Raw genomic sequence first — 24,486 nt, forward strand, 5'->3', positions numbered from 1 at the left:
TTTTAATGTTTAATTACCATATGTAAGGGTTCATGCACAGAGGGGATTGTCGGGAAAGAGATGGCTGTTTGAGGAAGCTCCCATTTATTAACATTTCAACAAAACAACATAACACAACACCACCTGTGTTGTTTTTTACAGTGCACACAGTGTCATACAGTGTGGTGAAAAGAGGGCAAGAGAGGAAATTAAAACTTATTATAGTTATATAGGATTTATAGTTAGAAAGAGTGCTAAAAAAGAGAGATTTTTTTTTTTTTTTAATCCATAGATAAGCCGCACCGTTATATAAGCCGCAGGGGCCAAAAAAGGCCAAAAAACGGGAAAAAAGGTGCGGCTTATAGTCCGGAATTTACGGTAATTATTTGGGTAGATGTGACCCTTCTGTTTTTAAGTTACAACAGCCCCAAAATATGGTGGCGATGCATGGTGGTGCGGGGAAGCATAACTCGTCACAACAACGGGCGCAAACGCAGATTAGAGGCGTGCCAAATAATTTATGCACGGCGCAAACGGGATTTGGGTGGTGTTAACCACCAGAATTATTCACAGGTGTGGCCTGGCAATGCCTGGGCGTTACAATCAAACCAGATTCCCATCTTGCAGTCCATTTAATACAGTTTGCATGCTGTAATTCTTCCCATGCGTAATTTGGATAGGTGAAGAAGGCCTATTGACTGTATTGACTGTTTCAGGTCGCCATTGTAAATAAGAATTTGTTCTTAACTCATTGAGTGCCAATGACGACTTTAGTCGTCAATTGCTTTAGTAACGGTGAGTGCCAAAGACGACTAAAGTCGTCAATTGCGTTTTTTGACGGTGGGACGTGTATCAAAGCCAGATCCATCTCCTGTGAAAGTATGGTGGCTGTTGAATGTGTAAAAGCTATTTTAGGGACCCATTAGGTGGCGCCAGTGCTCTCCAGATTAGAGAAAGGCCAGGAGAAAAGAGAGAAGAAGTCATGAGGAAACGGAAATCGCATCGATATGCATGAAGCATAACGTTAGCTGTGCCTGTGAACAGCAGTCAATCTGCTGACACCACAATTGAGCTCCTCCGTCTCCGCTGCAATAGCCCCTCCATATGATTTAGTTGCCGACACCAGCCTCTTTCTGAAAAGTTACATTATTCTGAGCTGGGAGCCGGGACAGGCTGTGAAAAAGCGGGGGGATGCAGCGCACTTTTCAGTGCAGACGGAGCAAAAGCAGAGCGAGAGCAAACGCAGCGACACTCAGTCGCGCAGAGACACTCCCACGAAGGAGGAGGAGGAGGGGGGTGGGGCACGCACAGGCCCGGCGCTGGGGGCGGATTACACAGACATGCATCATCAAAAGAGCACCTCTACTGTGAGTCGCTGTGGAAGGAGAGACAGGTGCGTGAAGAAACCGGCCAGGACATAAGTACACTGGTGCACTCAGATCAGCTGTCTCGGAACCGTTATTATGTGTCTTCTGTTGTTGATATGATAGCGTTTTTAGCTGAAAATCAACTCCCTTTCAGAGGTGACCATGACTCATTTGACAGCATGTCAGAAGCAGGCAGTGGGCTTTTCCTTGCATTGTTTAAGTATACACTGGAAAAAGATGCAGAGTTGGGCAAAATAATAGGGACCATACCCCGCAACGCAACCTACACGTCCCACGACATCCAAAATGAAATAATTGAAATTATGAGCACCCTGGTGACAGAGCATATTGTCGGAGAAATTGGGGATTCGTTTTATACCATTAAAGTTGATGGAACGAGGGATCCTACTGGCCGGGAGAATATTTCAATTGTTGTTCGGTTTGTTGATGCAAACTGTGTCATCAAATAGCGTCTTTTAACAATAGCCACTGCAGAGGAAGGGGATGCAAAGACTCTCACAACTACTGTTCTTGCTGAACTGACCAAGGCGGGACTGAGCACAGAAAAAATACTCAGCCAAGTGTATGATGGAGCGTCTTTGATGTCGGGGAAGCATGGTGGAGTGCAGAAACTCATTCAGGATAAATTGGGCAGGGAAGTCCCATACGTACATTGCTTCAATCATCAGCTTCATTTAGTGGTGGTGCAGGCAATGTCTGCAGAGCAGCCCATCACCGATTTCTTCAGTATTTGTAACCTCCTGTATAAGTTCATAAGAAAACCCACCGTCGCTGTTCATTATAAAGGGGAAACCCTAAAACGTCTGCTTGACCAACGCTGGACTGGTCACTTGGCCACTGTGGAGGTTATAAACAAATCACATCAGGACATTTCCCAGCTGTTGACAGATGTTGAACACACACGTGGGTTTCCAGCAGATGTGAGAGTGGAAGCAGTGGGCCTGCTGCGCGCTATTTCAAAGCCCAGCTTCAGATTTATTGCTCGTTTGATTACGAAGATTCTGCAGCTTCTTGACCCACCTAACACAATGCTACACCGCAAAGACATGGATCTCCTAACAGCTGTCAAACTGGTGAACAGTGCCACAACGTGTGTTCAGGAACTCCGCACCGACACAGAGTTCAGTGCGTTATGGGACCAGTGCGCAGAGGACAAAACAAAAAGAGACGCACAACAGCCAACAAAAACCTACAAGATTATGTTGTTGAACAATCTACAGGAGCGCGAAGCTCAAGTGACCAGGGCGAGGACACAGCCACAGAATTAAAGAGACTGTTTTATAGCTGTATTGATGCAGTGTGTGGAGAGATGGCACGGCGCTTTGGAGAGCGTAACAGCACACTCATGGAAGCACTGGTTGCACTTGATCCAGAGAGTGAAATGTTTTTGGACACAGACAAAGTGAGGCCCCTCTTGGAGTTAACCAGCACTAATCTTGTAGATGCCGAGTATGCTGTCGCCCGACAGTTTTTACGCACACAAATGGAAGGCCCCATGCCTGCAGGCGCAGAGGATGGGAAATGGACAATGAAAACACTTCTCACCAGCTTCCACAAAACCCTTGAGGCAATGCCAAGTGTCATGATCGCGTTCAAATCTGCTTTAACATTTGGGGCCTCGACTGCCACCTGTGAGAACTCGTTTTCAGCATTGAAAAATGTTTTCAGTGATCACCGACGGAGCATGCTTCATGCGCGCAAAGCCCATCTGATTCAACTAGGCTTTGAGAAAGACTTGACCAAAAAATGCCGGGATGAGTGGAATGACCGTTTACTGAGGAGATTCCACAAGGAAAAACGGCGTCTCCAACTTTTTTAGAGGAGCGGCGGTGTCTGGGTGAGTACACTATTTTCATGTTACTGTATTGATCTTTTCTGCTATTCAGTCAGTGTTGTTGACAAGCATTGGGCCTATAAATGCAGCTGTTGTTCTCTCATGCTGTTTATATGTATACAATAACATACAGTATTTCAATATCTCCAACCATCTGTTTTCATTCTGCTAGTCATCAGTCTATTACAATTTGTCCCTACAATATTGCAATATGCTATACATAATACTATATAATATACAGGTATTATATATATTATGTATTTAACATAATTAATTAAAAAATCTATACAGATGTGCAATATAAAGTCAGATATCAATCAGTAATAATAATAATAGAATAATACTATATAATATACAGGTATTATATATATTATGTATTTAACATAATTAATTTAAAAATCTATACAGATGTGCAATATAAAGTCAGATATCAATCAGTAATAATAATAATAGAATAATACTATATAATATACAGGTAGTATATATATTATGTATTTAACATAATTAATTTAAAAATCTATACAGATGTGCAATATAAAGTCAGATATCAATCAGTAATAATAATAATAATAGAATAATACTATATACTATACAGGTAGTATATATTATGTATTTAACATAATTAATTAAAAAATCTATACAGATGTGCAATATAAAGTCAGATATCAATCAGTAATAATAATAATAGAATTTGTCACTACAATATGCTCTTGCTTGCTGCAGCTGTTGTGTTGTTTGTGCTATTTGCATGTGCCTGCAATGCTAGTGAGTGAGCTAGTCATTTAAAATAAGATATTCCCCTCTCCTTCCTTTCAGCTGTGGCTGATGGATATGGTCTCAGTTATATGTATGGAGAGAGACTCAGGTTCCTGAGGACCACTCACTGAATAAATGTTCAACTATCATGGGACCTGTTCCTGGCTGAGGTTAAAAGTGACAAGTACTGTAACTTGCCCAGCTGTTGCTGTTGTTCTCTCATGGACACTTTGCGTGGTAGTCCCATGTGTGCAACACCTCTTATATATAAGCACATAACATAAGCACCTTATTATGCGCCTGTAGCCCCATTGTGGTGTTGGAATGTTGATAATATATATGTATATTTTTTTTCTTCTTCTTCCTGTGTCTGAGCTTCTTTTTGTTCTTATGCTCTGAAAATTGGAAAAATAAAATACTAGAAAAAAGAAAACGCCCAATTTTTCCCCAAGGCCTCTGGCCCCCCCAAGCAAATGACGGGCCCCCTCTGTCATGTGGGTCTGGAGCCGGGCCTGGGCACGCAGGGCAGCGTACAACACACAACACCCACACAGCAGGCTCGATTGACAGAGACAGGCAAACAAGCTATCTGATGCCCACCAGCAGTAAATCAAGACCAGCAATAAGGTGTAGGGTCTGCGCACGCAGGGGCCAGCGCTGCTGGTTGCAGCTAAAAAATATTATTTTGCCAAACAAAATTCCTTTGTTTTCACTGTTTTATTGAAGTAAATTATTTTTGAGGTGTCACATCAGAAAATGTTACCTTCAGAGTCAGTCATGTGCTTGAAATGCTATATTTCACAAAAGGCTCAATATCTCAGCTTCTAGATGGAAACGCCAATTTTTTCTGTTTTTGACCTATCTTCTCCGGCTGATAACTAAAGAACGGAAAATGATATCAATAAACTTTTTTTTTGCTGCTGATACAATAGAGTCTCATCGTTCTTTGTGCGTGTTCGGTGTTTACATAGTAATATCACACAATATTCTGTGGGCCTCGAGAAATCACTGAAAACGCTCTGAAACTCTGGCACTGGGAGCGTCCGTTCTCCAAAAGTGGCTGGCACTCAATGAGTTAATGACTTACCTGGTTAAATAAAGGTTAAATAAAAAATAAAAATAAAAGTATATATATCTCATAACGACACCATCACATCATATACCTGTTAAAAACATCTGAGTTTTGATGCAATTCGGGTTATTTTGTTGATTGGGGTGGGACAATACAAACGTGTTTGCAGCGGGTAAACGGCGGAGACAAAATAAAAGATTTGAGGATTTACAGTGGACTCAATTAAAACTCGACTCGTGCCGAGACTTGTGCCAGATTGGCTGTGATGCCAACGACCCTCCGGGTTATAGCAGGTGAAAGTGAATAGCCTATTGCAAGTAGGCTACAATGTACACGTTTTCTCAATTCATTTACCATAACCCCTCCTTGCAATGTGATAAAAGTTTCTCAGTGAATTATAGTTGATTGCCTCACCGAATAATCTGCTGGTTACCCAATTTTAGCAGCAGAATTTGATGTCCTGGGGTGGCACGTCCGTGCGTAATGACGTTTCTATGCTGCGCAGTGCGGAGATTACGGTGCGCTCCAGTGCAGCAAGGTATTTAGCGCGTAAGAGGTCCTTTTAAAAACTCTTAGCGCAAAGTAATTGCATGCTGCTGACGATAGGATAATGCCATCTATCCCCACATTTTAGCACCTGTTTTGGCATGTGGCAGCCAATGCCCAGTACAATTATAACAGGCATGCGCTTGTGTCCGCCCCCAATTTGCATTATGCACGGCGTTAAACGAGCGCAAACGCTAAATTCCCGCTTTTGGGAAGATAGAGGCCAACCTCTTAACAGATGGATGCAGTACTTTCATGAAGTCCTTCAGCGCCCTGAACCAGAACATCCTGCTAACCCCCCACACCTGCAGATAACATACTCAACATCAACACCAGCCCCCTGACTCAAACATAAGCCAGAGTGCCATTAAAGCAGTGATATACAACGCGAGGCTCTAGAGCCACATGCGGCTCCTTTATGGGTAGTTGTGGCTCTTTTAAGTCCTACTTAAAGTACATAAATAAATAAAAATCTAATAAAATAATGGGAGGAAATTGACTTTTTTTTTTATTGTGCATCTTGCAAAGCTTCTTTTTGTTGTCAGTGTGGCTCCTGAGTAGGACAAGGATGAGTACCACTGCATTACAGTAACAAAGAAGGAGAAAACTGCAGGCATTGACTCCATTCACACCTGGATACTGAAGACTGACCTCAACACCTCATTTAAGGTCCTCACAGACCTGTTCACAAACATCTGTATACTGAAGACTGACCTCAACACATCAGTTAAGGTCCTCACAGACCTGTTCACAAACATCTGGATACTGAAGACTGACCTCAACACCTCAGTTAAGGTCCTCACAGACCTGTTCACAAACATCTGGATACTGAAGACTGAGCTCAACACCTCAGTTAAGGTCCTCATAGACCTGTTCACAAACATCTGGATACTGAAGACTGAGCTCAACACCTCAGTTAAGGTCCTCACAGACCTGTTCACAAACATCTGGATACTGAAGACTGACCTCAACACATCAGTTAAGGTCCTCACAGACCTGTTCACAAACATCTGGATACTGAAGACTGAGCTCAACACCTCAGTTAAGGTCCTCACAGACCTGTTCACAAACATCTGGATACTGAAGACTGACCTCAACACCTCAGTTAAGGTCCTCACAGACCTGTTCACAAACATCTGGATACTGAAGACTGAGCTCAACACCTCAGTTAAGGTCCTCACAGACCTGTTCACAAACATCTGGGACAGAAATGTCATTCCTGAGGACTGGGCCAAAGGTCTGACTTCCAAAAGTCCAAAGAAAGACAATCTACAAAACTGCAAACACTGATGAGGCATCACATCACCATTCAACATCCTTGGTCTTTTATAATAATAATGATAATGATCATAATAATAATGATAATAATATTGATAATACATTGGATTTATATAGCACCTTTCTAGATACTAAAAGCGCTTCACATATCAGGGGAGGCAGGGGAACTCAACTCATCCACCATGTTAATATGCCAATGTTGTTGGGTATCGTGACAACATTTATTTAATATACTGCAAATCAAGTTTAATGCCTCATCCATAACCTGTCTGTAGCTGTTCAACATACTGAACCTGTTTTTCACAAAGTACTGACAGATTAATACAGTTTTGCATCAAATAAATGATGAGTTCTGATTGTATGTTATAAAATATGTTATATAATATGTTATATAATATATAATATAATTAAGCAATATAGCATGAGAGCCAGTGTGTTGTGGCAAATATATCCCGCTGAGCAGCAGGATATATGCCACAACACACGCAGCTCGAGTGCTATATTGCTTTTATAAAACGGTTTCCAAGTATGATAATATAATAATAATAATAATACTATAAGTCCGACTGGCATGGCATTCTGATAGAGTCAGTTGAAACACTACTGTAAGGCGGGACCTCTAGCAAGAAGATAGACGTGCGGGTGATTTGATTGGATCGTTCTGGAGACTGAAGTTGACATTGGCCAATCCTGGCGCTTGCTGAGAAGCTGAGAGCTTTCTGCAAAGCCCGACACGCAGCTCGAGCGCAGCGCTGCATTCTCAGCGCTTGCTGAGAAGCTGAGAGCTTTCTGCAAAGCCCGACACCAACTAACGTTACGGGGTTAAATGCGGGGTTAAATGCAGGGTTAACAGCCTTTTTTTTTGCAAAGAAGACATTAGCCCGCATCTATTCTTGTACAAAACATAATTTCCTGCGAAGTATTAGTAAAGTTATAAGCGAAGATCGATTCACAAGGATCTGACAGCTGTCTCCGCCATTTGTTTTTTCTACATTGTCATTTGAGGTAACCAAAGCCTTTTAGTAAGAGAGTTGCCATGGCAACTAATAACCCATGGCCATGGGTTATTGGAGTGGGTTACGGGATTTATACAATGGCTGTGAACCAATCAGATTGCTTGATTTGAGAGAGCCGTTTTAGAATATTATATATAATATGGCTACCGGTGAACAAGCAAATAACAGCCTACTACCATATCAAAGATGGAGTGCATAATCCACTGTTCTGATGATACAGATAAGCTGGTTTCACCACAAAGTGTTGACTCCTGGAGAACTCTGCTCACGTCAGAGCAAGAGCAATGTTACCTTATTGTTAATATCTTCATCTCTTCTGAGGGTTTCGTTCTTTAAAATGCTTTTGTAATGCTAACATGATATCGTAACAACAGTATGTTGACTTACTTTGTTTTAGAATAATTTTGACTTTTAAAGTTTCCAGGTGGATGCATAGACCAGTCACTCTTCATGGACACACAGCTGAGCTCAGGAGAGTCTGCTCTCTGCTGTTGCATCCTGATAGAAACAGGATTGACAAAAAAGAGGAGGTTTAACCTCAAGAAAATCTGGATTTTGACGAGAAGGTCACAGTTCAAATCCCTACATAAACCTTCTGGTAAAAAAAAAAGAAAACAAACAAGAGAAATGTTACGTTATTGTTAACTCATTGAGTGCCAATGACGACAGTTGTCGTCAATTCGAATACTAACGTAGAGTGCCAAAGACGACGATTGCCGTCAATTGCCTTTTTTGACGGTGGGACGTGGATCAAAGCCTTATGTATGTCCTGTACAAATATTGTAGCTATTGAAGCTGTATAACCTATTTTACGGACTCATCAGGTGGCGACAGTGCTCTCCAGATTAGAGAAATGTCCGAAATATAGCCTGAAAAAGCCCCCTGATCAAAGAGAAACCGCTCATGCTGCAGCCCAGAGCCATGTAGATTGCTCTGGCTGCAACTGACGGTGCCTGGCAACAGCAGTCAATCCGCGCACACAACTGAGCTCCTCTGCCTCTGTCTGTCTGTCTGCATAGTTTCTTCACACGATTAGCCGCCAGAAAGGCAGCACCCGACGCCGAAGTGCCAACCCTTTCCCTGCAGTCCGGCTTGGCATTTCCTTGTTGCGCTGCCTGGGAGGCGGCGCACAAAAAGCACTCCGAAAATAGACGCTGGGTGCGTGAGGCTGTGTGTTACTAGTGTGGGGAGGAGTTTGTAGCTGAGGGGGGGAGAGGGGGGTGGGGCACCCAGGGCAGCACACTACTACACCACGTCACTACATCAGAAAATATTAGCTAGAGTCAGTGAATGTGCTTGAAATGCTGCATTTCACAAAAGGCTGAATATCTCAGCTTCTAGATAGAAATGCCTGTATTTGCTGTTTTTGACCTATCTTCTCCGGCTGATAACTAAAGAACGGAAAATGGTATCAATAAACTTTTTTTTGCTGATGATACAATAGAGTCTCCTTGTTCTTTTTGCGTGTTCGGTGTTTACATAGTAATATCACACAATATTCTGTGGGCCTCGAGAAATCACTGAAAACGCTCTGAAACTGGGAGCGTCCGTTCTCCAAAAGTGGCTGGCACTCAATGAGTTAATATATTAATCTCTTCTGAGCGATTTGTTCTTTATAATGCTTTGTTAATGATAACATTATGTAGGCTGGATTACTCTGCTATGTCGCCAGAATGTAGAGATATCGCTATTATGGCTGTGTATCACGCTTTGACGAATGATTCTGACATGACTCAAGCCACAAAGCAAGTGAATAAAAAGCGACAAAAGAACCGAACGCAATACATGGTTAAGGCGACTGTTGTTTGCCGTGAGACCTTCTGCTTTGCGTTTGGGTGAGTTTCATATCTATCTTAACTCGTGTGTGTGTGTGTGTGTGTGTGTGTGTGTGTCTGTCTGTCTGTGTGAGATAGTGTGAGAGCGTGCCCATGTTTACAGTACAAAGATAGTATGTTGCAAGAGAAGCGTGTAGAGCTGCCATCTTCATGGCATTGTTGGTCATTGTCAAAATGGCGGCAACCTATGTGTGCAAACGTGCAGACCCGCCATGTTGGGTCGTCTTTGTTTGTTGCGCGCCAAAATGGCGTTCGCGCTATTGTTTTTCAGGACTGAAATTCCGACTCTTGCATTAAATACTCTTTGTAAGCTGATAGTCGCTAGTGTTATTCTAACCTTGCAAACAAACAAGATTTAGTTTATTGAAAGAGTTTATTGAAACAGATTGAAAGTTTTGAAACAGTCTTTGTTATATATCGTGACATTTATAGCCTAAGCAAGGGACAAACATTGCAAACTAGCTTAGGCTATAATGTCAGGATAAAGACTGTTTCAAAAAATATAAATCTGATTATTAATGTTTTATTTTGTTTATTCCAGCATCAGCACAAAGCTTCTGAAAGCCCTTATCAAATCCTACAAAGAGAATGGATTGGTCCCACGGCAGAGGAAGACACAACCACGCACAAACAAGAATTACCTCGGCTATGATGACATCAAAAGAGTCGTTACATTCATAGCAAACTATGCAGAGGACCACGCTATTCCTTTGCCCGGTCGTCATGCCGCGCATAGAGACTTTAGTGCTAAGCTTCTGCCAACTTCTGCCTCTAAAGCTTCAGTCTGGCGCCTGTACAAAGATGCTATGGAACAGCTTGGTAAGTTTGTATTAGTCTCTCTCTCACACACACACACACACACACACACTTCTATTGTCATAGTTATGCAAACATTCCGCAGCCTTCTCCATTCCAAACCTCTGACCCAATAAAACATGCGACATGAATGTGTGTGTGTGTGTGTGTGTGTGTGTGTGTGTGTGTCTTTAACCATTAGGCTATTCTATGTGATCTGTTTTTGATAAGTAAAGTACAGTGATGCTCATAAAAACATTGTCTTTGCAGGGCAGCGTGCGGTTGGCGAGTGCAGCTTCACAAGGCTGTGGAAGTCACTGGTCCCTCACATTGCAAGCACCAAGCCTAAAACGGATCTCTGCTGGCAGTGCCAACAAAACAACGACCGAATCATCCAGAGCATCAACAAACCAGATGAGTTGAAATCTGACAGTGTCAAGAAGCAGCAAGTGCATCTCGACTCTGTTGCAAGGGAGCGAAAACTTTATCAAGAGATGACTGCCGCCTGTAGAAAGACCTGTGACGAGTTGCAGCTGTCATTTGGGAAGAACAAACCTGCAACCAGGCCGATCACCATGCACTACAGTTTTGATTTTGCACAACAGGTGAGAATACATATTTATCTTATCACACCTCTCTCTCACACACACACACACACACACACACACACACACACACACACACACACACACACACACACACACACACACACACACACACACACAGATTACAGTTTGTATTTCATCTTTTTCCTATCTCTCCGTCTCTCAGGTGCACTACCCCTCTGATCCACAACAGCCTGGGCCTGTCTATTTTTTGACTCCACGCAAGTGTGGCCTTTTTGGTGTCCACTGTGAAGGCATGCCTAAGCAAGTGAATTACCTGATTGATGAGGGCATGGCATCAGGCAAGGGAAGCAATGCAGTCATCAATTACCTGCATCATTTTTTCAAGAAATATGGAGTTGGAGAAGAAGATGTGGACCTTCACTGTGACAACTGCAGTGGGCAGAACAAAAATAACTTTGTTCTTTGGTACGCCGCATGGAGAACGATGCACAAACAACACTTAAAGCTGAGCATTCACTTCCTGATTGTAGGCCACACCAAGTTTGGCCCCGACTGGTGTTTTGGACTGGTCAAGCAGTGTTTCAGGAAGCGCAAAGTGTGCACTTTGGCCGACATCGAAAAGGTTGTGACTGACAGCTCTCCTGTGGCACATGTGAACATCCCCCAGCTTGTCGGACATGAGAACGGCACTGTGTGTTTTAAAACCTACGACTGGCAAGAACACCTGACACAATACTTCAGAAAACTGCCACACATAAAGAGTTACCAGCACTTCAGGTAATTATCATTCCCATTTTATTTTATTTTATTTTATTTTATTTTATTTTATTTTATTTTATTTTATTTTATTTTATTTTATTAAGATTTTAAATGTGCCATTTCTTTCTTTTACAGCTTTGATGCGCAGAGGCCTGGTGTGGTTGTCGCCAGAAAACACTGTGAAGCAGAACCAGTGGAGTTTCAGCTGCTACGCAACGTAGATGCCCGTCCGCCATTAAAGCCTCTTCCTGTACAGACTCCGCCTGGACTGGACATGGCCAGGCAGAAGTATCTTTTTGAGAAGATCAGAGAATTCTGTTCTGATGAAGCACAAGACATCACATGCCCTCCACCTGCATGTCTACAGGCTGGGAGGCCTCGCTAGCCAGCCTGAAAAAACCAGCATTCAAGACCCAGCCCTGCTCCGGGGGGGTTTGGCAATGCCACAAACGTTTTTGAGCTTTTGAAGTCAAAGTTCTTTTGATATTTTTTTACTTAACTTTTAGTTAAGTAGGACTGGTGGTTTAGTTAAGAATGTCATACGAAACCGACCTGGATAGCAAGGCACTTCCTGTCGTGTTCTGTCGTTTGTAAAAAATTTTACTTTTTACTTCTTTTTTTTCTTTTTTTTTGGTGCATTAACATTAAGGAAATCTATACTGATGTCATCCAATCAATGCTGATAATGTATGCTAATAGATAAAGGAGTGAGGATAATACAGTACATGCTTTGAATTCCTTAGTTTTAGCTATGCAGTGTTCTAAGCAGACCAGATGGCATGCAGCAGATGATAGAACGCTCATCCATAAGATACTTGAGACTTGACTTGGACTTGTGACCAAAGACCTGAGACTTGACTTGGACTTGTGACCAAAGACTTGAAACTTGACTTTGACTTGCAAAAAATGACCTGTGAGCATCTCTGGTATTACTGAATATTGGTTTTATATTAAATGCCTTTTGTTATAATAAATGCCTTTTTAGGATAATATTTTTGTAGTTTATTTTCACATTTTCACTGACTGAATGGTATATGTTTTCTGCTTACAACTTTAAGGAAAAGGTCAATAGTTCTCAAACTTTCACATCAAAACTTCACCTAAAAATAGACCGCAGACCCCCATTTTTGCTTTTAGATATTTTAATACAGAAATGTATGACACCCATGACCATCTATTATTCTGTTACTTATGGATGGAATAATAGTGGAATAATAGTGAAAATAAATTACCCACAGTTGTGTGCACTCTCTCTCTCTCTCATCTGTCATTCTTAGTGACAGAGACTGACTGCTTAATGGTTTGGGAGTGGTCAATGTAAATGAGGAGCCATTGTTAACTCCCCCCTGCCTGGCTCATCCAGGTGTGAAAAGTTCACAATCTTTGAGAGGGGTTTTCTCAGGTTTCTTCTCCCCAGACCTTCCCAGATTGTGAACAATCAAATAAGCATATCTCCTTCAATTTTTTTCAGATTACAATGTGTGACACATCATTTGAAAGCTTACAGTCTGCCATTTCAGAATCTGTAAAAATCAGAAAAATGCCCTAGGCCTAATTGAGGGTCAAAACACCAGCTGGTGTCACATATTATGTTGACTTACTTTGTTTCAGAAGTTGGTTGTCTTTTAAATTCAGGATGGTTATCCATAGACCAGCCACTCTTCATGGACACACAGCTGGGCTCAGGGGAGTCTGCTCTCTGCTGCTGAGTCCTGATAGAAACATTATGAACACAGTGAAGGTATCTGTGTCTTTATGAAGAATACTTTGATGCTGTAACTAACATGATAATGACTTACATCTTTTCAGAAGGATCTGTATCTTTAAAGTTTCGAGGTGGGTCCATAGACCAGTCACTCTTCATGGACACACAGCTGGGCTCAGGAGAGTCTGCTCTCTGCTGCTGAGTCCTGATAGAAAGAGGAGACAAAAGAAAATCATTTTCAGCAGCTTTTTGGCCAGAAGGTCACCAGTTCAAATCCCTACATAAAAACAAGAGCAATGTTCCATATTGTTAATATCTTAGTCTCTTCTGAGGGATTTGTTCTTTATAAGACTTTGTTAATGATAACATGATAAATGCTTTGTTAATGATAACATGATATAGTAACATATTATGTTGACTTACTTTGTTTCAGAAGGTGGTTGTCTTTTAAATGCAGGATGTTTATCCATAGACTTGCCACTCTTCATGGACACACAGCTGGGCTCAGGAGAGTCTGCTCTCTGCTGCTGCATCCTGATAGAAACATGAAGACAGTGAAGGTATCTGTGTCTTCATGAAGAAGACTTTGATGCTGTAACTAACATGATAATGACTAGACCAGTGACTCTTGATGGACACACAGCTGGGCTCAGGTGAGTCTGCTCTCTGCTGCTGGACTCTTCAACACAACAGAGACAAAGCTTTGACTGTGAATAATGCTGCTGAGGTCACTGCTGAACAGTGGCGGCTGACCAATAGTGTGCCGGCCTCCTTGAGCACATTTTCTAGACCAGTGATTCCCAAAGTATGCGCTGCGGCCGACTGGTGGGGCGGGGAGGTACTGCAGGTGGGCTGCGAGTGGTTTGCCAACACTGCTGAGACATTTTCTCTACTGGAAATACATCTGAAAAAGGGGCATCGTCTTATTTGGGGGTCTAGACATTAACATGTTATTTTCTATTGACAACAGCAGCTGCAGCAAGACGAGTGTTCCCCTCAAGGGACGTACCGTCTCTCTCTCTCTCTCTCTCTCTCTCTCTCTCTCTCTATCTCTCTCTCTCTCTCTCTCCCCGCATATCATTACAACTTCAACACGTGATGTGAACAGGCTCTGCACACTGACACACAGGCAGTCCAGCATTATACCATTACCCAGTAGACAAACACGCTCTCTCTCTCCCTCTGGCTGTCTCTCTCTCTCTCTGTCTTTCTGTCTGGCCAGAAAAGCCCCCTTTCTGGACCAGGCCAGTCTTTTTCTGTTAGCCAACTCTTTTGTTTCCTCTTGCTTTGATTATGCCATCTCTTCTTGGTACGGAGGTCTGACCAAGGTTTTAAAGGAGAAACTGCAGGTTTCCCAGAACCGATTAATAAGGCTAACTCTAGGCCTAGCCCTAGTAGAGACCATGTGGGCAAAGAACTCTTCCAGAAGGTGGGCTGGCTCCCCGTGGATGCTAGGTATGTCCAGCTCCAACTTAACATGGTCCATAACATCTATAACAACAGGGCCCCTGACTATCTCAGCAGTCACTTTCAGAGGAGTGGAGATACACACTTCCACAACACTAGAGCCAGTACTGCTGACTTGTGTCTACCTGGTTTTAAAACAAACTTAGGTAAATGCTCCTTTAGATTTATCGGGGCTACAAACTGGAACATGTTGCCCCTCCACTTAAAATATACAAGCAGCCAAGGTGTTTTTAAGAATAACGTCAAATTGTGGCTTTTCGAACAAGTCCATGCCTAAGCTCTGTGTATTTTGATGTGTATGTTTCTTGCCTCTCACTGCATAATTCGTACTGTATGAATGTATCTGTTAATTATTTTCATGTTTATATTGTTTTTTTATACCTGTTTAAGACCAAGGACCACAATGGAAATAAGTCTCGACTTTATTGTGCTTTATCCTTGATGTTATTCCTTGAGATTCGTGTCTGTACTTTGTTTAGTACATTGTATTTCAATTTGTAACCGTCAAATCAAATCAAATCACTTCAATTTCATTGTTGTGAAAATGACAATGACAATAAAGGATCTTGAATCTCTCTCTCTCTCTCTCTGTCTCTCTCTCTAGCCGTTTTCACACATGCGTACAGGAAAATTACCTGTAAATCAATATCGGCCATTTCCCGGAATTTCCCTTCACACCTAAGCGCTCGCATGTGTGAATATAGCATCGAAATTGCCTGTATGTTGGGGGGCGGGGCGGCATGCAGAGCGGGTGGGGAGTGACGTGTGCACTTGGATGGGGAATCCTCCTTATTTTGGGGGTCAGCAAAACTCCGATGGTGAAATAAGTTCGCTTGTCACACAATAAATCACACTCGTTTGACTTAAGAGGGCATGTATGTTGTATCATTCACATTCGCTAACCAGTCTTTGAACTGAAATATTTGAAGAAGTTGGGATCCGTGTCTGAGAGAAATAGCCTGGCTGGTTCGATGTTTATCTGTTCACCTGCGTCGCGTTGAAGCACTTTTTACAGACTGGCTTCGTTTGATGTGTCCGGGCTTGCCTTCGCTGTCGGCAACGTAAGCAAAATACTTCCACATTTCGCTTTGTGCATTTGCTTTCTCAACAAGCGTTGGGCGGCTTGCAAGACTCTCAGAGCTGTCTGTGTCCCTGTCGGGCTGCTGACTGAAGGAGGAGGACTGAAGGACTGGCCAGAGAGCGAGCAGGCAGCAGAGAGGGGAGAGGGGGAAATCGGCATGCCCACACATGAAGCTGACATACCGCTCTTATTATCACAAGATCATTTCGCCAGTTTGCTTTAATGTGCGCAAATGATTAGATTATGCCCGCTGGAACATTAAGCAACATGTGTACACCTCGCCCATGAGAAGGACCGGCAAATGACTTGACACGTTTCACACTTGTGTCCCTTATCGCGGCATACCGCTCTTCTGACTGGCTCGAAACTGGTGAAATGTCCGCGATGACGGGGTCGCGCTTATACCGGAAAACAACTTTCACACATGAAGGCATTAGACCGCTTTCCGGTCATTTAGCGGTAAAAAGCACATGTGGGAAAATGGCTTCTGTGTCTCTCTCTCTCTCTCTCTCTGGCTGCAGTCTGCTTGGATCCATGGGGTAGCTCCTCAGTGAACAGATAGGGCTGAGGGATGAGTTCAGCTCCAACAAAACCTTTATGTAAGCGGAAACAGTGGTGCGTTGAACACCCTGTTGTGTTATGCAAGCGTCCTATTAGTCTAGTCCAGGGGTTCCCAGCCTTTTTTGGCTCGTGACCCTATTTTGACATCGCAAAAATCCGGTACACCATCCATAATGTCATCAGTCACATCGTCAGTGATGTCACATAGTATGCTTCTTTTCCCCTGCAGAATTCTGACTTTAATCTGAGAATTCTGACTTTAATTCTGACCTGCAATTACCACTAATTGCCATAGGTGTCACCCAAGAGAACAAAGCTGACATCTTTGAGATTATCACTTTAAACTGAGAACTAAAAAATAAGTAAAAAAAAAAAAAAAAATAGCAAGTGACCCTAATCATCATCGGTAGTAGTATATTGGGTTGGGTGTAATTGTTTTTCGGTTTTTTGTTTTTTTAGAAATTTCAGGCGACCCTATTTGAATTCCAGGCAACCCCACTTAGGGTCGTGACCCTAAGGTTGGGAACCACTTAAAGTTGAAGAGGCAGAAAGCTCCCGCACAATGACTTCACTTTAAGCAAGACTTTTATTCAATAAAAATGCAACGTTTCATCTGGTATTTGGTACAAAAGAGAAATAAGACCTGTTAAATAGGCAACAGGAGAAAACAATCAGCCAATGGGGACATGGCAATTATGTAAAACCGTGGCACAAATCAGTGCCTAATAGACACTGCAGGTGTCAGACAATCATAATGAGTTGACATGATAGCCTACATCCAAAGACAGTTCCCAGTGAAATACATCAAAAACAAACAGGTACACACTGCATAGCCTCCACCGGACCATACATTTCAATAGATCTCAGGCTGTTTTATGGTTGATTGGGTTCCTACCTTATTATTATGCAGTGATAGTTGGAAGTCAGTTGGGTTCCTACCTTATTATTATGCAGTGATAGTTGGAAGTCAGTTGGGTTCCAACCTTATTATTATGCAGTGATAGTTGGAAGTCAGTTGGGTTCCTACCTTATTATTATGCAGTGATAGTTGGAAGTCAGTCAGGAAATGCATTTGGCAATGAAACCATTTCCGCACCATCAGTGGTGATTGACACAAACTTATACATTGGGAGCTGGGTTTTGTCAATAAAGTTTTGAATAGGCTTCCGGGCAGACTAGGGGTAGATTCCCTGTCTACCAACACGAGGGTCGCAGGTTCGTATCGCTGTGTTACCGCTGGCTTGGTCGGGCGTCCAAACAGGCACAATTGGCTGTGCCTGAGGGTGGGAAGCCGGATTGGGGGTATGTGTCCTGGTCACTGCACTAGCGCCTCCTCTGGTCGGTCGGTGTGCCTGGTCGGGGTGGAAGGGAACTGGTGAGAATAGCGTGCTATGTCCTACCCACTGACCTAAAAATATGGACAAAGCTATCCCATTCATTTTGGTCTCCCGTTTGGAGTTGAGTCCTTGGCCGTCGCCATCTTGATTTTTCGTCAGCAGAGTGGGAGGGAATGGAACCTCACGTGAGATGGGGGTTTCCCAGAGCCTCAGCTCTGCCTGCTATTGGTCCATGATCGGCAAGCTGCGTGATCACTGGACAGGCGATCTGTCAATCACCCCCTTTTCTATCCTATTTTACTCCAAACTGGCGAGTTATATAAAAAATGACCCCCCTACAGTTGTTATGAAAAGGTGAAATTGCTATATAGACCAAAATCGTGTTAAGGCCCAGGCTGTGAAGATGCTAAATTACTGTTACAAAGTGGGGCATTTCAACAGGAACGGCGGGACTTCTGAGCCCTACCTCAAGTGGCCATTCGAGGAATTACAGCTCAAACAATCTTCCTGGGAAAGGGGCAGAGCTTGCCCACTGGTCCTACCCTCCCTGTCAGGTGAAAAGAAGCGGCTGGCAACTGCACGTGTCGGAGGAAGCATGGTGCTAGTCTCGGCTCTCCCCAGATCGGCAGAGGGTGGAGCAGCGAGCGGGGCAGCTAATAGGGCAGCATGGGGTTAAATTGTCTAAGTATAATTGGGGAGAAAATGGGGGGAAATCAGAAAAATAATTAAAATAATTAAATTAAAATAAATAAAATAACGTTTTTGAATGTCTCCTTGCCCTGAATGTGTTCTTTCATTGGCAACAGTGTTAAAGATCCTATCATATCTTTGAACAGGTCAGGGGTTTTCAAAGTGTGGCAGAGTGAACCTCCCCTCAGAGAACATATAGACAGCTGCGTCTCCCAATTACAATTATTATTGACATTATTGTTGTATGCTCGACTCGGCCATAACGAGTTCCAAAAATGTAAACATCTTTATCCTATATAGAGCACCGCAGGGATGATGCATTTTTGTAGGCTTTATCCAGAAATCGCCGCCATTTGGTTCGTCAGTGGAAAAGTCTATGGGGTTGTAGAATGGGGCTTTCACTTAAATGCATAAAACATGTGGTTAACACAAGTTTATGGGAACGCAAATTTGGCTTCAGCATGATATTCTTCACAAACGTGAATAACTTTTATGCCTTTTGAAGCGTTTAAAAAGCATCGCGTTTAAAAAAACGCATTTACGTTCCAAAAGTCATAAAAGTGACTCACGTTTGTGAAGATTATCCTGCTGAACCCAAATTTGCGTTCCCATAAACTTTTTTTAACCACAGACCTTATTTTATGTATTTAAGCAAAACCCCCATGTTAAATCCCATAGCCTTTTTGTCTCACAAACCCAGAAGTATAATTCCAGACTCATTCCTGCGGTTCTCTATTCTTTAAGATTTTAAAATATCTTTTTCCATTCTTTTTTCAAATATCCTCTTTTAAACATTTTAAACATCTTTATTCACTCTGAGTCTGAAGGACATTTAATCGTTTTTTTTTAATATCTTTATTATAACTAGCGGGATACCCGTGCAGTGTATTGAGTGTACTGTAGATGTTGCGTTTTCTGCATCTTCAACCCATTGACTATGTTTATTTGTTTAGTTATTATATCATTGACTATGGAATGTGTGCTGCAGGCTGGCCAGTGCGGATACAGTTCCCCAGTCTCATAAAGCTTGTAAAATTCATCGGAAATAGCTCCCCAACAGAACACATGAGCATATATGTGTTTGATGTACATACAAATAACTGCTGCTGCGATTGTGCAGCCAGCATCGCTTGTGCTTCGCATCACAATTATCGTGACCAAAATTATCACGGTTATCGTATTATCACGGTTTGTTAAAATGTGGTGAAAATGTTCAAAAAGTACTAATACACTCACAGAAATCATTTCACCAAGTTTTATATAGAAAACTCAAACCCAAAAAGGATTGATACACTCACTGAAATAATTTCTCCAAGGCTGCATCTGGGAGACGGTTGCCAACTTTGGTTGATGATGGACAGTATTTACCATGTTTTTCAAAGCACTCTAATCATGGTAACACTGTAATCACGGTACCACGGTTTTAATGATAATGAATATTTGAAACGGTACGGTTATCCTAAGGAATTGTATCAGGGTTATCATTCAAACCGGTTAGCGTTACATACATCCCTATCCTAGACCCATCCTGACAGCCAGTACAGGTGCTCTCTGGTCTATTTATATTTATATAACACCCAATTGCAAGTCTATTTGTTTTAATGGTGTGTTGTGGTATGTAGCCTACTTTTAGATAGGCCTATTTATTTATTTATTTTTTGGGGGGTGGGGCATTTAGCCTTTATTTGATAGGACAGTAGGCAGACAGGAATGGTTGGGATGATATGTGGCAAAGGACCACGGGTCGGCCGCACGAAGGACTACACACCTTTGTGGTACGCACTCTACCAGGTGAACCAATAATACACCCGCATAATCTATGTACTTTTATTGTATTTAGGAGAAGCCAAAGACAAAATCCACTGAAGTGGACAGTACACTGCTCACTGCTGAGCTGTAATGATGTCACTGTTGAGCTCAGCTGTAATGATGTCACTGCTGAGCTCGAATGATGTCACTGTTAAGCTCAATGAGCTGTAATGATGTCACTGCTGAGCTCGAATGATGTGATGGACAGTAAGAGATCCTCATCTTACCTCTTAGCTTTGGTCGGGCTGTCATGTTCCCCAGACAGAGACAGCCGCTCCTCTCTCACCTCACACTCACTCATGGTAGAGCCAACACCTACACACACACACACACACACACACACACACACACACACACACACACACACACACACACACACACACACACACACACACACACACACACACACACACACACACACACACAATTAGCTGGACTCAGTCATTACAACAAGCTTTCAAGATTGAAGATGATTTGAACAGCCATAGTGAGTAAACATGTTACAAAGGAGGAATGTGTCTTTGTGCAGTATGCAACACAGCAATCACAGCAATAACAGAATATGGAGCAGACAGAAAGACAATCTTCAAATTATAAAAAAAAAAAAAAAAAAAGTATTTTAAAGTGACATATAGAGGTGTCCATAAGGAACACTCCACTGATTTTCAACCAGTTTGTATCATTACAAGATCAGTATCTAAAACTGTAAACAGTTTTGAAGTAATTCATTTAGTTTGACAGTTATTGAGAGTTGATTTGAGTAAGGCTGTGGACCAGTGATGTCACTTGTGCACTTTTGCAATGACATCACTGGTATACAACTGGTCCACGCGGAGGGTTCCTTTAAGACAGGGGTTCCCAACCTTTTTTGGCTCATGAGTCGATTTTGACGTCACAAGAATCTATAGGGACCCGCAACATTCAAATTCCAGCACACCATCGATAATATCATCAGTGACCTCGTCAGTGATGTCACATTAATGCTTATTTTTTCCCCTCAGAATTCTGACTTTAATCTCAAAATTCTGATTATTTTCAGAACTCCGCTTTTATTCTCAGAATCCTGATTTAAAGTTATAATCTCAAACATTTTCATAAAAAAAGTCACTATCTGATAGTGAGCCCATTGACAGTTTGGATCTCACCTGCAATTACCACTCATCACCATAGGTGTCACCCAAGAGAAGAAAACTGACATCTTAGAGATCTGTTATGTAGGACTAGATGTTAATATCTCTTCATTGCACACATGAGACTTGCTGCTTTGATTCTGTGGGATGATCAAGTGAGTGATGGCATCTTCCGGGTTATCAAGTGGGCGCCCTCTTTCCTCGATGTTTCGCTGATAGGCCCAAGACACCTCCAGAGGGTTCAGCAGTGAATGCCGGCGTCCTGGGCTCACCCCCTAGATGCCATCTACCCACTTGGGGCCCAGGTGGAGTCCTTTCTCTTCATCCATAGCCACTGACTAGCCTTTCCAGCAGCTCTGGAGAGGTCTTTGACTGCTTGCCGGTGGGACTTCCCTCGCACTCCCATCTCCCGGAGCCTTGATGTTGATGTGGCTGTAAATTTTACAGCGGGTTTACAGTGTAAAGTTTACTGTAACCCTGCAGCCTACTTCCATCGGTCGGACCTTTGCGCTCCAGCCATGTTGTTGTGCGTCGGCGGCGAGCTCAACATACCTCAGCTTCTTGCTGAGAGATTATCATTCACTTTAAACTCAGAACTAAAAAAACAACAACAACAAAAGGCAAGTGATCCTAATCATCTTAGCTAGTTTTAAATTGTGTGTGGCGTTAAAAAAAAATATATATATATTTTTTTTTCAGGCGACCCTATTTGAATTTCAGGCGACCCCACTTAGGGTCACGACCCTATGGTGGGGGGGAACCCCTGCTTTAAGAGATATATAGTGGGGAGAGCTTATATATCTCTTAAGTTTACAGACACCTGTAGTCACCCTATAAATGGTTGACACTTTTGTTTTTCCTCTGAAATAAAAACATGTTTTACCTTGGAAGATGTTTTGCTGGTGAATTCACAGCATCCAGATCAAGTCAGAGACCTTCTACCTTCACCTGGAGAGGAGACACACACTGCTTACTGTCCTTACTCAGCTCTTCTGGGCAGAGATGAGAAGTAACTAAGTACAAATACTTCATTACTGTACTTAGGTAGGATTTTCAGGTATGTGCACTTTACTGAGTATTTATTTTCCTGACAACTTTTTACCTATACTCCCTACATTTTAACACATCTGTACTTTCTACTCTTTACATTTTCAAAACAGGCTCACTACTTTAGTTTTATTGCACAACAGACAAAATGATGTAACCTATCGTTGTTTGTGTCTCTCGTCTCGCGTCCTCCCAGCTTTGCACCTTTTTTGTGGAAACACCATATCGCGCAAATTATGAATCAAAGTATAGACTTTATACATCTTAAAACATGTTTGGAGGGGATATTTTAAATGTAATAGTCTTCAAATTATATTAATATAACAGTTAGTTTCAGTTAGCTTTGTACAGAAACACAACAAGTAACTGTAGTCCTACTTAAGTAAAGAATGTGTGCACTTTTCCATCTCTGGTTCTGAGTCTCTGTGAACATTTGATCTGAGGGTGCGGCCTCAGAACTTCAAACACGTCTAGTCTAGTCTGGCAGTAGTCTCAACGCCAGACCCATGAGTGCTTACGCTGATACACTACATTACTGCATGCTGCAGATCTATCTCTGGGTCTGGGACACTCCTCTCAGCCAGCTGGTGTAGGAAGTGAACCGTTCACTTGCCCAGTGATTGGCCAGTGGTGGATTCACCCTTCATCAATCAGTAACGACTTTGCGATCAGTGACGGCACGGGAGGCGCAGGCCATTTTTCTAACCACTCTTTCATTTGTGCTACGACCTGTCACTCATTCAATTTCAACGCCCCCCTAGACCTGCCCTCAAATACCAGCTGTGGCTGTGAAGCAGCACAGATGTAGTATGTGGAGTGCAGTGATTCAACGTAATATTTGAGTCTGGGGAGAGACTAGTCCGACAGCAACCACAGATTAGGTCATGTTGTTCTACTGTCTGGCCGCTAGATGGAGACATTGACCACATCATCTACAGGGAACTAACGAGCAGAGCAGCACACAGACATGTAATGCATAGAGGCGTTGACAGTGACAGAGTGAAAATGACAGGTACAATATCAAAACAGTTTCTTACTGAGGTGGAGCATGTGACAGGAAGTTAACTCTTCCATTTTATTAGAGCAAGAGATTTTACTGTCTTGTGATTACATAGTTTTACTTTGCACTTTATTTTGTTATTTATTCTATTCAACATATTGTTGGTTGTAACTTGCTTCATCAGGTCTTAGGCCTACTTGAAACAATAAGTGTTACATTAAAATATAGTTTACAGAATATTGTTGATTAAGAACAACTTACTCACTGCTCAGAGCCTGGCTTCTATCAGCTGAGATGGCTGAATGCTCCCAGTTCCTCAAATCTCTGGCGACAACGAAAATCAGAGTTCCAAATAGCCGTTATTTTGATAAACCTACTTGACTATCTTTTTTTATGGTCCGAAAGCTTCCTGTTAGTATTGCTGGCTGATGAATCAAGGGAACTGAAAATCTTCACCTCAAACCTCCAGGCAGAAGGCAACATAAGCATTACAAACTACTACACTTAGCCGGGGTTAAGTCATTCTCTTATTCTGGGGCTAAGAGAGCTGTTAGCCCAGGGCTAAGAAAGCTTTACACTTGCACAATCCTGGTTCACTCCAAAGTGGACTAACCCCGACTTCAGTCCGGCTAGCTGACCCTGCTCTGGAGCAGGCTTATCCCTGACTGTAGGAAAGGGCCCATAATGGCCCACCGTCAGGCCTGTTCTTGGGGCAGTCGATGCCCACCAGCCGGCGCGCCAACGACGTAATGATGATGACATCATCAACGATGACACCGATGATGTCATAGCATAGAGTTCACCTGTGAGGTCATCGGCGATGTCAGACATA

The 24,486-nt window shown here is 42.5% G+C and overlaps 3 protein-coding genes across 3 annotated transcripts in view; 1 reads left to right on the top strand and 2 right to left on the bottom strand.

Annotated features, from left to right (window-relative positions):
• The window catches only part of LOC310774940 (NLR family CARD domain-containing protein 3-like), a gene marked incomplete at its 3' end in the record, with an annotated part of 44,275 nt that extends 35,920 nt beyond the window's left edge, over positions 1-8,355 (bottom strand). The window contains exon 1 of the mRNA XM_083635030.1: positions 8,257-8,355. Within this exon, the coding sequence (XP_083491156.1) occupies positions 8,257-8,321 (65 nt within the window). The 5' untranslated portion in view covers positions 8,322-8,355. The remainder of the gene's footprint in view (positions 1-8,256) is intronic.
• Positions 1-24,486, bottom strand: part of LOC310775420 (NACHT, LRR and PYD domains-containing protein 3-like) — an 888,839-nt gene that overhangs the window by 775,826 nt on the left and 88,527 nt on the right. The window lies entirely within an intron of this gene.
• Positions 10,907-12,377, top strand: LOC310775425 (uncharacterized protein). Its single transcript, XM_083635575.1, has 3 exons — positions 10,907-11,104; positions 11,271-11,845; positions 11,963-12,377. The coding sequence occupies exons 1-3, from the start codon at positions 10,994-10,996 to the stop codon at positions 12,210-12,212; spliced, it is 936 nt and encodes a 311-aa protein (XP_083491701.1). The 5' UTR covers positions 10,907-10,993; the 3' UTR covers positions 12,213-12,377.

Source organism: Poromitra crassiceps (genome assembly GCF_964638095.1).
Source record: "Poromitra crassiceps genome assembly, chromosome: 4".
Classification (NCBI taxonomy): domain Eukaryota; kingdom Metazoa; phylum Chordata; class Actinopteri; order Beryciformes; family Melamphaidae; genus Poromitra; species Poromitra crassiceps.